Source organism: Callithrix jacchus, chromosome 9 (assembly GCF_049354715.1).
Source record: "Callithrix jacchus isolate 240 chromosome 9, calJac240_pri, whole genome shotgun sequence".
NCBI lineage: Eukaryota > Metazoa > Chordata > Mammalia > Primates > Cebidae > Callithrix > Callithrix jacchus.
The window spans coordinates 128327057-128339539 of record NC_133510.1 but is presented as its reverse complement, the minus strand read 5'-3'; the positions used below and the strand labels follow the sequence as shown (position 1 = coordinate 128339539).

Genomic DNA, 12483 nt, shown 5'->3' with positions numbered 1-12483 from the left:
AGAGGGGGAGAGAGAGACAGAGGGGGAGAGAGACAGAGGGGGAGAGAGACAGAGGGGGAGAGAGACAGAGGGGGAGAGAGACAGAGGGAGAGAGAGACAGAGGGGGAGAGAGACAGAGGGGGAGAGAGACAGAGGGAGAGAGAGAGATAAAAAGACAAAGAGAGATGGAGAGTGAGCTAGAGAGAGGTGTAAGGAGAGCAGCTGAGAAGCAGGGACTGTAAGAGAGACAGACAGTATCCAGGACACCCCATGACAAGGAGAGATGGGATATGTCAGGACACCCCGGGACGAAGTTCTCAGGTAAAGCCACAGCTGTGCTTCCCTCCCTCCCAAGCACCACGCCCAGCCTCACAAAGGAAGGGTGAGGCTTAGCCTCCTGCTAAGGGTCAAAGGCGAACGAGAAAGAGGAATAACCCAAATGTCCATTAACAAGGCAGAGGCACAAATACACAGATTCATACAGTGAAATCCTATTCCAAAACTGAATTTTAAAACGTTGTTTTAAAAAAACAAAAACAAAAAGTTAAAGTTTAAAGGAAGTCTCCCTTGGGAGATGCGTTAGTCTCTTCAGGATGCCACAGCAAAAATGCTATAGTGGGTCCTTTATAAGCATCAGAAATGTACTGCTCAGAGTTCTGGAGGCAGGCAGTCCCGGTCACCGTGCAGCAGATGGCATGAGCCCCCCCTGCACCACAGTGGCCCCTTCTCGCAGCACCTTCACTTGGTGGAAGGGTGAACAAGCTCCCTCGGGCCTCCTTGATGAGGCCACTAATCCCAGCCACGACACTGGAGCCCTCATGACCTCAACACCTCCCAAAGGCCCCACTGCTTACTACCCTTGAGGTAGGGATTAGGTTTCCACATATGAATCTTCAGACCGTAGCAGGAGCCAGCAGTCCTAATTATTCACAGTTGTTTCAACAGCTTCCCCTGCTCTGTCCTCAGCTTGCCATTTCTGGCAGGTGACCTAAGACAACAAAAGGGTGTCACTAAATCACATTTGGGGCCCTCACCAAGGCTTCCAGACAAGCATCTGTGGAAGTGAGGGACACCCTTCTGTCTCCCTCACTTAAGGCTGGCCTTGACGGGGGCCATTTGGAGTAGGGCAGAATGTTCTAGTGCAAGGAGGTGAACCCCTTTCCCTCTCACCTCCTCCCATCCCCATCCCTACCCACCCAAACACACACACACACACACACACACACACACACACACACGCGGCCATGGCTAGGACAGTTGGCAAGTCCCCACCCCCACCCCCCGCCGAGCCTGGTCAGGCCCAGAGCAGGAAGAGCGCTGTGACAGAGTCCCGCTCACAGCCATACCTCCGCAGACTGTTCCCAGGCTGCTCACAAAAGCCCCATGAAGAACCAGGGCAGGAATCTGTTTGCCATGTGTCCCCATTTTATAGATGTGGACACTGAGTGCCAAAACAGGTGATGTGACAAGCTGGCCAAGGGCCAGGCCTTCTGCACTGACAGCCTGCAAGGTGGAGCCACGGTTTCTGCCTGCACAGCAACCATTCCCTTCCCTGCTGAGAGGAGGAGGCAGCTCTCCTCTGGTCAACTACAAAGGGGTGTTGTTGGAAGGGGATACTCCCAACCATGAGTGGTCACATGACCCAAGCCTAGCCAATCAGATTCACAGGGAGGGTTTGGGACGAGCCGGGTACCCTAATTTCCACCAATGAGAGTCAGGCCTGGGAGTTTTGCTGGATCCCTTGGCACTCAGAAGGCTGGCTTCTTGGAAAATGCCCCTGGGGTATTCTTGGGTTGCTGAGAAGCAGGCCCTGAGAGGAGGCTAGGAGGACAAGGGATATTGGGAGTGATTCCTGTGAAAGATAAAAGGCAGAGGAAGCGAGCCAGGCATGATGGCGCATGCCTGTAATCCCAGCACTTTGGGAGGCCAAGGCAGGCAGATCACAAGGTCAGGAGATCGAGACCAGCCTGGCTAATACAGTGAAACCCCGTCTCTACTAAAAATACAAAAAATTAGCAGGCGTGGTGGCACGTGCCTGTAGTCCAAGCTACTCAGGAGGCTGAGGCAGGAGAATCGCTTGAACCCGGGAGGCAGAGGTTGCAGTGAGCTAAGATCACACCACTGCACTCCAGCCTGGGCAACAGAGCGAGACTCCGTCCAGAAAAAAAAAAAGGTGGAGGAAGCAGAACTGGAAAGAAAAGCCTTGAGCCCCTGACATGAATCTGACAGCAACCATCACAGCAAGGTCTGATAAATTTATATTTAAACTTATAGATATATATTAATGAAATAATATTATTAGCTAGAATACTCATCATCTAAAATATTTTGAGTACCATACTTAGATGTTTTTGTTTTTCCACACTTGAGCTTTGTACACCAAAGGAGGCTTCTTTCACGCCACGTAGCTTGGACGGAGCCAGTGAGCAGAACTGGGCACAGCCACTGCCTTTGGTTTGGTTTCCTCTGAAGGAAAACATGCCAGCAAAGACAATGTTCTACAACCCATCTGAGTGTCTCATTGCAATTACATAATGATAATTGCCAGCTTTAAGTTCCATTTGGCAACTTGTTACAGTAATTGAACAAAATATAACTAATGAACAATTATAATGAAGCTCATAATTAGGTCCTTGAAACACTCGATATGAAAAATATTTCAGATTCTTTTAAAAAAAAAACTGTACTCAAGTGAGATTAGGTGAGGCAGACCCAGGAACTAGAGAAAACTGGAAAGGTTCCTCTGGCTTGAAAGGAACAAAGCCCCCCAGTCATGATCCAGGTAACAGCACTGGCCTCCCAGAGCTGATACGCTAATTTGAAGGAGACAGTGGAGGTGAGCAGCTAATTCTAGGCTTGGCATATAGTAGGTGAACAAGAAATACTTGTTCCTTCCCCTGTTGGGTAGGAAGTTCACTGAGGGTAGGCAATGCCATCCATTACTGTCCATATTCTGTGGGGCCTTGTCTGGGAGCCTGTCACCCAGAGGTTCTTAGAAAGTGTCACTAAAACGACAACATCGAATCTGCTGCTTCCTGAAGACCTCCTTCCCTGCCACTCAAGATGTACAATAATGGAGGAACCACAGGTCAACACACTCAGATCAGCAAGAGTGTAGCGGACTCCAGTTGGCAACCCAACAGCCATTCCTATGATCAGGGTGAAAAAGTCAATACCTAGGTAGTAACTTCACAGTGGAGAAGTCTGGCAGCCCCACCTTCCCCAAGCACCCAAAGTCAGCAGGCCTAATGGGACTCATGAGCACTGGCCTCTGACACAACCTACCAAGAACGCATCAGCGCCACCCCCACACAGTCCCGCAGAAAGTTCATAACTGAATCCAAACACCAGGAGCCATCAGACATCCCAAAGTGAGGAGCAGGCTGCAAAGTCACTGGCCTGTCCTCTCTAAAACATCAAAGTCACGGGAGGCAAAGAAAGTCCCAGGAAGTTCTTCTGATTCACGAAGAATAAGGAGATGTTTCGATAGAGTGCAATGTGTGATCTAGGCTTTTATTCTGCAGTAAAGGACACTATTAAGACAACAGGCAGGATCTGAAAAAGGTCAGTAGATTAGATGAGAGTAGCTTTCATGTTAATTTCCTGATCATTGTGCTATGGCTGTGTAACAGACAATCCTTGTTTTTAAGAATTCACAATGGAGTATTTAGGGACAAAGGGACATTGTGTCTGCAGCTGACTCAAACCATTCAGAAAAAAACACACATACATGTTTATGTATGCATGTGTGTATACATGTGTATGTATGCATGTGTGTATGCATGTGTATGTGTGCATGTGTGTGTATGTAGGGAGAGAGAAAAGGATTAAGCAAATGTCACATGATGCCAACATTTGGGCAGTTTGAGTGGAGAGTATCTAGAATTGTTTGCATTATTCTTGAAACTTTTCTTTAATTTGAAATTACGTCAAAACACAAAAAGGAAAGGAATACAGATACCTGCTTCCTAGTTTCCTCTAGAGCTAGGAGTGGCCATGAGACACAGTTCTAGCCAACAAATTGGAGGAGAAGGCTGCTGAGGATCTTTCTGGGGAGAACTTTTTCCCTGGTAAAATAAGAATGGGCTTCAAGGGGACTTCTCACTGCATAGCTGCCTCACGGCTTTAAGTATGTGAGGATGTGGTGCCAGAGCTTGCAGCAGCCATCTGTGACCATGAGGAAGAGGCCAAGAAACTCACAAAGCTTTCTGCATGTATGAGTTTCCCTGATACTGTTGCCCCACTTATGAGGTTACATAGGATCATTCAGTTCCCATCCTCTTTCAATCCTATTCAGCATTCCAGGCCCAGTGTCAGAGCCTGTATCACCCAGGACCAGGGGGACAGGGGCCCAGTGTCAGAACCTGTATCACCCAGGACCGGGGGACAGGGGCCCAGTGTCAGAGCCTGTATCACCCAGGACCAGGGGACAGGGGCCCAGTGTCAGAACCTGTATCACCCAGGACCGGGGGACAGGGGCCCAGTGTCAGAACCTGTATCACCCAGGACCAGGGGACAGGGGCCCAGTGTCAGAACCTGTATCATTCAGGACCGGGGGATGGGGGCCCAGTGTCAGAACCTGTATCACCCAGGACTGGGGGGACAGGGGCCCAGTGTCAGAACCTGTATCACCCAGGACCAGGGGACAGGGGCCCAGTGTCAGAACCTGTATCACCCAGGACCGGGGGACGGGGGCCCAGTGTCAGAACCTGTATCACCCAGGACCAGGGGACAGGCGCCCAGTGTCAGAACCTGTATCACCCAGGACCGGGGGACAGGGGCCCAGTGTCAGAGCCTGTATCACCCAGGACCGGGGGACAGGGGCCCAGTGTCAGAACCTGTATCATTCAGGACTGGGGGGACAGGGCAGCCCCCATGCCAAACATGACCAAAGGGAAAAGAGAGCTGTGGAGACTCTTACATCAGCAATTAAGTGCTATGGCCAACAAATGACATGTCCATTCCACTCACAACTCATCGGCCTTCAGAGAACACATGGCCTAGCCTTGATTCCACAATTCTTATTCTTGAGGGTTTTCATGCCTAGGTTTTGCCCCTTTTCCTCAACTATAAATTCCTCATGATCAGTTCTTGAAGATACTGATGATCAGACTTTTCTCCAAACTATTAAAATCATCACCTGAAGTCAGGAGTTCAAGACAAGCCTGGCCAACATAGTGAAACCCCATCTGTACTAAAAATACAAAAATTAGCCGGGCACGGTGGTGCACACCTACAATCCCAGCTACTCAGGAGGCTGAGGCACAAGAGTCAGTTGAACCCGGGAGGCAGTGAGCCAAGACTGCACCACTACACTCCAGTCTGAGCAACAGAGTGAGACTCCATCTAAAAAAAACAAATTAGAATCCCTAGAAGTAGGTCCTGGAAATCAGTATTTTACAATTCAGGTGTAATGTATGTTTATAGTCCACAGCAGAAATCTTAACTGTACATCTCAAATATTTTTATTGTGGTAAAATATATATAAAATGTGCCACTTTACCCATATTTAAGTGTACAGTTCGGTGGAATTAAGTACATTCACAGTGTTATGCAAAAGTCACCACCATCCATTTCTAGAACCTTTTCTCATCCCAAAGAAAAACCATGTACCCATTAAACATGCACTCCCCATTTCTTCTCTCTCCCCGTCCCTGAATAAGCTCTGGTCTACTTTCTGTCCCTGTGAATTTGAATATTCTAAGTATTTCATGTAAGTGGAATCATACGGTACTTACCATCTTGTGACTGGTGTCTGTCACTTACGATAATGTGTTCAAGGTTCATGTACATTGCAATGTGTGTCACAGCTTCAACCCTTTTTATGGCTGAATAATATTCTACTGTAGGGATGGACACATTTTGTTTATTCGTCACCAAGCAGTGACGAATGCTTCGGTTGTTTCCCAAGCATTGGTGATTGTGAATGACGCTGCTACAGACGTCAGCATACAAGCCTCTGTATGTGTCCTTGCTTTCAGTTCTTTCAGGCATATACCTAGGAGTGTAATTCCTGGCTCATAGGGTAATTATAGGGTTAACTTTTTGAGGAACCACCAGTGTGTTTCCACAGCAGCTGAACCAATTTACATTCCCACCAGCAACGCACCAGGGTTCCATCTCCACATCCTCACCAAAACCCGATTTTTTGGTACGCATATATAAACTCGATGGACAGACATAAACATTCCCTGCACCCCAGCAGGTACCCTCATGGGAATCAGTATTGTTGCAGGCTCCCCGGCAGCCAGGGTCAAGGACCACGCCCTAAAATTTTACTGGTTCTATCTCTGGCAAGGCTGGCTCTCAACCTAAAAATAAACCTCGAGTCTGAAGATGGAGCATTAAAAATGACATTGTCACCTTGACAGAGTGGCTAATAACACCCCAGCAGGCAGGAGCCCATCCATCATGGGCTGCTGCCTTGCGTTCAGAGAGCTGAGGAAGACAGCAAGATGGAAAGGAGGAACGCAACACAAGACAAGCCAGGTGGCTGCCTGGGCACAGAAATCCCAGCCTACGCCTCCCCAGGCCTCTCCCCAAACTGGAAACAAGAAATCTAGCAGCCAGACGGAAGACTGCCCTCCGTGAATTCAATTTGCAAGGTCAACCATGTAAGAACCCAGGCCTAATAGAATTGTCACATCTGTGTCACGGTCATTTACAACGCACTCTTGCCGCGTCAGAACATGAAAGTAATTATGTGATACATACTTTGGCAAGAACCTGAGGTTCCCATCAAGGGAGAGGGAAACACTGTCTAGTCAGGTTATTTAAAGAAAGAATGAATGAAAAGAAGGAAAGCCACAAAGACACATTCATTATGAAAATTTGAAAATTTCCACTTCCCTAGAAATCACATAAGAAGACTTAACAGTCGGAATCCTTTTGAAAGCTCCATTGTCTTAAGAGTATAAATAGCATCTTTTTAGAAACCCACAATTTCAATCAAGCTAGAATAATGGGAAGTACCATTCATGGAACGTTGTCTTTTAAAACTTCATGACACATGAAATGATTCTCACTCCAAATCGAATTAGAGGCTCAAGCATTTGAGGGTTTGTGAGAAGTCAAAGCGACTTGGAAAACTTACATGTAATTGATCTTCTTCACTGGGATATGATTTTTTTTAAATCAATCCAGACATTCAGGAGGTACCCAAAGAAAGGACCATGAGAAACAGGGTTATCAAAAGAAGGAGTCTCTCTATCCTTCTTGGGAGCTCTTTCCAAAAGGGCTGGCCCTAGTCCATGTGACCTTAGGCACGTTCCTTGAACTTGGGCCTTATTCTCTATCTTCAAAATAGTGATAATGATGACACCCATCTCCCAGGCTGACAGGATTGTGGCCCTGGAACAGCACCAGCATATGGTATGTGCTAGAGCAATGTTAACTATTATTGGCACCAAGTGGCTAAGCCCTAACAGCTCAACAGAACCCAGCCCAAAGCCCACACAACTGTGACTCCAGCCCCTGAAGCCAGTGGTCTCAGGCCCTGTTGCAAAAGGACAGCTCAGCAGACCACACAGTAGGAGCCATATTCTGTAGCCCCCAGACAGCCCAGGCTGACAAAAAACCTTGGCAGCAGGCACAGAGGGGACCCAGGAGTCATTACCAAAACTGCAGGGGCCACAGTCTGCTTGACGCAGTTCCCTCCAACCTGGCCTGGGTAAGGCATGAGTGCACACCACCTCCCTCTGCAAACGCCTTCTTTCAGCAGCCAGTTTCCGCCAGCCGTCCTTAAGCACTCCTTGCCTGTAGGCCAGGGACCCCTGCCCCAGGCCACTCAAGGTTTCCAACCTACCTGGGGCCTCTGATGGGCCATAAGAAGGCACCGTCTCTGCTCTCCCAGGATGTTTTTCCGAGAAATGGGCCATTGACGAAGACAGGTGGCACAGCACACAGCTCATGAAGTCTGCAGCCAGACTGCCCAGGCTCCAGTCCCAAATCCACTACTGTTGGCTGTCTGACGCTGGGTGGGTTAGCCTCTCTGTACCTCAGTTTCCATCCTATTAAAACAGAAATCATAAAAGCATCTTCTTTGTGGGATACTTGTGAGGGTTAAATGAGTTGACACTTTACGTGCTCAGGACAGCCTAAGAGCTCACTGAGGGTTTGCTCAAGGAGTGAGCAAGAAGCAGGGCTATTTTTTATGAACCAAAGTATATTTTTTATGAACTCCCACTCTCCCAGGGATGTGAAGAGAATTTGCCATGGGTGAGACTTCCTTTCTTTCCCCAGAGTTGTGCCTAAATTTGGGCAGGAGAGTGTCTCACCATAGCAGGGGTAAGGGGGACACGTTTTCACCATCACCTCCCCACCCTGATGCCCACTGAGGCGGCCTCATTGCTCTCTAGAGCTAATCATTGATCCAGGAAGGCGCTTCTGGCAGAGCCTGGAGATGATGATGATGCAGCCCCTGAAGGGCTGTCTGAGGGCTGATGAATCAGCGCATCATCAAAACAGGGCCCAGCCCATGCTGGTGGTCATTCCATGTTAGCCACTTTGACCTGGCAATCAGTGACCCAACGAATATGAGCGCAGCCTTGCCTGATCGTTCCTTATATTCCAAGAGAAGCTGTGAAATCTCCCAATTTCTAAATTGGCATTGGAGCCAAATAAACAGTGATTGTGAAAAGCAAGCAAGATACAGCCGAGGGTTGGATTTGAACCCTTGGCCACGGTTTGAGATGTCTGTCCCTTGTTGCTAAGTTTGCATGATTAGTGCCATTTTACAGATGGGAGAAGTGAGGCCCTGAGTGGTCGAGAAACTTGCCCAGTGTGACCCAGGTGGCTGAGCTTGAATGCAGGACTTGGATGCAGGGCCAGTCCTCTCACACATGTGCCTACCATTAGTGGCACAGCCTGTCTGACGCTGGGTCAGTCTCCTGCTGTCCCCAGCTTCCCTGTGGCTGTACCGGACCTTCTTTTTGGATTTACATCACCAAATCTCTGTTCCAATTACGATCGCTGTATAACTATCCCAAAATTGAGTAGCATACAACAAAAGTGATCTTGTATTTCACAGATTCCATGGGTCAGGAATTCAGTCAGGGCTCAAATAGGTGATTCTTCTGTTCCACGTAGTGTCAACTGAGATTACTCAATGATATTCAGCTGGCAGATGGCTGATCCTAAGGCTGAAAGATAGCTCCATTCATATATATGTCTGGTGCCTCGGTGAAGATGGCTGGAAGACTCAGCTCTGCTGGGACTTCAGACGACAGCGCCCCCACGTGGCTTTTCCAGCATGGTGCCTCAGGGTATGAGACATCTTAAATGGTAGCAGGCTCCTGCCGGTGAGCATTCCCAAAAGAACCAGGCAGAGGTTTTCCTGGTCCAGCCTGTAAGTCACTGAGCATCATCTCTGCTATACTTTATAGAACAAACCAGTCACCAGCCACCCAGATTTGTGGGGAAGGGGTATAGACATGCCCCTCACCAAAAGTAGTGTCAAAAATCGTGCCACCATTTTAACTGCCACAACCCCTGCGGTAACTGTGAAGTTCAAGAGCACAACAATTTTATCAGATGGATTTATCCCAGAAGGAGCTGCCTCTCCTCAAAGGTGGCCTCCCACGTAAATCTGACTGATCCTCAAAACCCAATTCTTTCATCTGCATTCTGTGCAAATAAGCCTCATTTGTCTTCATGACCGGTGAAGCCGCATACCCAGAAAAACTTCTTTTTTTTTTTTAATTTCTGATTGGAAACTCTTCCAGGCCAGAGTCAGGTAACTCTTTAATTCTCCCACCGGGCAAAGCAAGGTCTGTCTTACCGATTTGCCTGCAACCACCATCAATGGGGGACTCGTTGCCTGAGGCAAAGGTCCCCAGCCTTTCTGGCACCAGGGACCTGTTTCATGGAAGACAGTTTTCCACGGGGGGAACTGACTGATTCAGGATGAAACCATTCCACTCAACAGGCATTAGCTTCTCGTAAGGAGCGCACCTAGGTCCCTGATATACCTGCAGTTCACAATAGGGTTTGCGCTCCTAAGAGACTCTAATGCCACCGCTGATCTGACAGGAGGCAGAGGTCAGGCAGTAATGCTCGCTTGCCCGCTGCTCACCTCCTGCTGTGTGGCACAGTTCGGAGCGGCCCCGGGCTTGGGGAGCCCTGGTAAGCCATCCATAGTCAGGCAGAGAATGAGGCAGAGACCTAAGCGCAAAACTCAGCCACGGCACTTCTTCCTCACCTGGAATTCGGCCTCTTCACAAAAGCCCCATGGTTGCTATTAGCTGGAGGTGTTTGTCTCTTGCCTGGAGATCCATCCTCGCCCCCTTCACCCTCGAGCCCTGAGGCACCTCGATCCTCCCCTGAGGTACCTCCAAGCCCCACACTCAGGTCACGTGTTTCCGGTTGGGCTGACCCTCCCTCCTAACCCTACAGTCACATGATTCAGGTACAGCCAATCAGAACCTCCCATTCCCCTGGTCTCCATGATTGGCTCAGAGATGGTCACATGACCTCAGCCAGGCCAATGAGACTCCTCTTCAGGTCTTTCGTGGGAACTTGGGCAAAAAGTCAAGGACTGAAGTCTAGGCAGAAGAAAGCACACAGAAGAGCTTATTAAAAAACCACAGATAGCATTTATTGAGCACATGCTATGTGCCCAGAATTGGCAACAAGTTAATTTCACCAGCATCACAGCCTTGTGAGATGCATAGTATTCTTTTTTTTAACCTTTTGTTTTTGTTTTTTTTTTTTTGGAGATGGAGTCTCTCTGTGTCACCCAGGCAGGACTGCTCACTACAACATCTGCCTCCTGAGTTCAAGTGATTCTCCTGCCTCAGCCTCCCGAGTAACTGGGATTACAGTCATCCACCACCACCATGCCCGGTTTTTGTATTTTTAGTAGAGACAGGGTTTCGCCATGTTGGCCAGACTGGACTCAAACTCCTGAGCTCATGATCTGCCCCCGTCAGCCTCCCGAAGTGCTGGGATTACAGGCATGAGCCACCACACCCAGCCAAGATGCATAGTATTCTTAATTCTCACATTGCTAAATGGGAGAAAAGAGGTTCAGAGAGGTTAAGTGACTTGTCTATGGTCACACAGGAAGAGGAAGAGCCGTCACACACATCCAGGCACTTGGTTCCAGAATAGTGTTCCAGATTTACCAAACCTTCAGGATATCTGCTTATGTTTTAATTTCAGATTAACAATAAATACTTTTTGTGGTATAAACACATCCTATGCAATATTTGGGACACTCTTGCACTGAAAAACTAGCTGTTCATTGTTTTTTCTGAAGCTTACGTTTAACTGGGTGTCCTGTATTATACCCAACAAGCAATTCCAGAGCTCATGGTCTTAACCACTAGGCCCTACCGTCCGTATAGACACCATGAGAGATGCTGAACACCGATTACACTGACCCAGCCCTGGATCCTGCTGTGCCTGAAGCCAGTGATGAGGAAGGCCTTTCTGTCACTTTCTGTCACTTGCATCTGAAGAGTTCTGAGTGACACAGTGCTATGCTGAATTCAAATGAGCACTTTATTGAACCCTTACAATGTAGCTGGGACCAAGGGGTGGGGAGATACAGAGGAGGTGAATAAAGGAGGAAGATTTCCACCCTCAAGGACTGGAGTGCGGCTGAGAAGACAGAACTTGCACATCTGGAGGTGCTGAGTGTCCCGCACCACGAGGCCTGGGCCACTGGTCGAGTATGTTCATGTTCTATTGCTCCGTAATAAATGATCACACACTTAGTAGCAGAAAACAGACTGGGACTCTGTTGTGCTGGGGTGGGGGCAGGAGACAGGCACAGGGAGGCTACAGAGAGAAAGAAGGGGCAAGGGAGAAAAAGAGAGAAAGGGCCAGCACCTGTGAAAAGAGGAAACGAAACAGGGCTGGTTGCTGCCTCTTGCTTCTTTAAGGAAACCAACTGCCCCTCCAGGACCCACCTCCCCTGCCCTCAGTCCTGTTACTGTGTGCAGCTGATTCTGCACCTGAAGGGGTCATATGACCCAGGTCTAACCAATCAGTATATTCCCACTTCCTGACCAGTGATTGGCACAGGTTTAGTCATGTGATCCAAATAGCCCAATAAGCTTCGAGATGGGGGACTCACGTTGAAACTACTGGGGGTGGGGAATCTTTCTTCCCCTCTTAACACTGTGAGGACATAAGCCTGGAGCTGTAAGAATCCATCTAGCCATCATGAGAGGAGAGTCCGTCTGAGAATGTCAACACAGAGGAAGGTAGAGCTGAGATGGAGAGAGAGAACACTGATGATGTAATCAGAGCTCTGGATCCAGCCACACCTGAAGCTAATCCTAGCATTGGAGTTTTCCAAATGGTGAGCCAGTAATACCCCTTTTCTGCTTGAGTCAGTTAGTGTTGGGGTTTCTGTTACCAGTAGCCAACAAAATACTTAGTCATGATTGAAAAAAAAAAAAAAGTGGATGCCAAAAATAAGCAGACCAGGCCCCACAGGTAAAAATGGTGAGCAGGTTCGGTGAGACTGACAAAGCAGAAAGCCTAAAAAATGGAAAC

The 12483-nt window shown here is 48.4% G+C and overlaps 1 protein-coding gene across 1 annotated transcript in view; it reads right to left on the bottom strand.

The window, feature by feature from the left end:
- The window catches only part of TMEM132B (transmembrane protein 132B), a 520042-nt gene extending 509718 nt beyond the window's left edge, over positions 1-10324 (bottom strand). The window contains exons 1-2 of the mRNA XM_035258161.3: positions 10178-10324; positions 7784-7988 (exon numbers count right to left, since the gene is read on the bottom strand). Coding sequence (XP_035114052.2) covers positions 7784-7889 — 106 coding nt within the window. The 5' untranslated portion in view covers positions 7890-7988; positions 10178-10324. The remainder of the gene's footprint in view (positions 1-7783; positions 7989-10177) is intronic.
- Positions 10325-12483: the final 2159 nt, after the last annotated feature.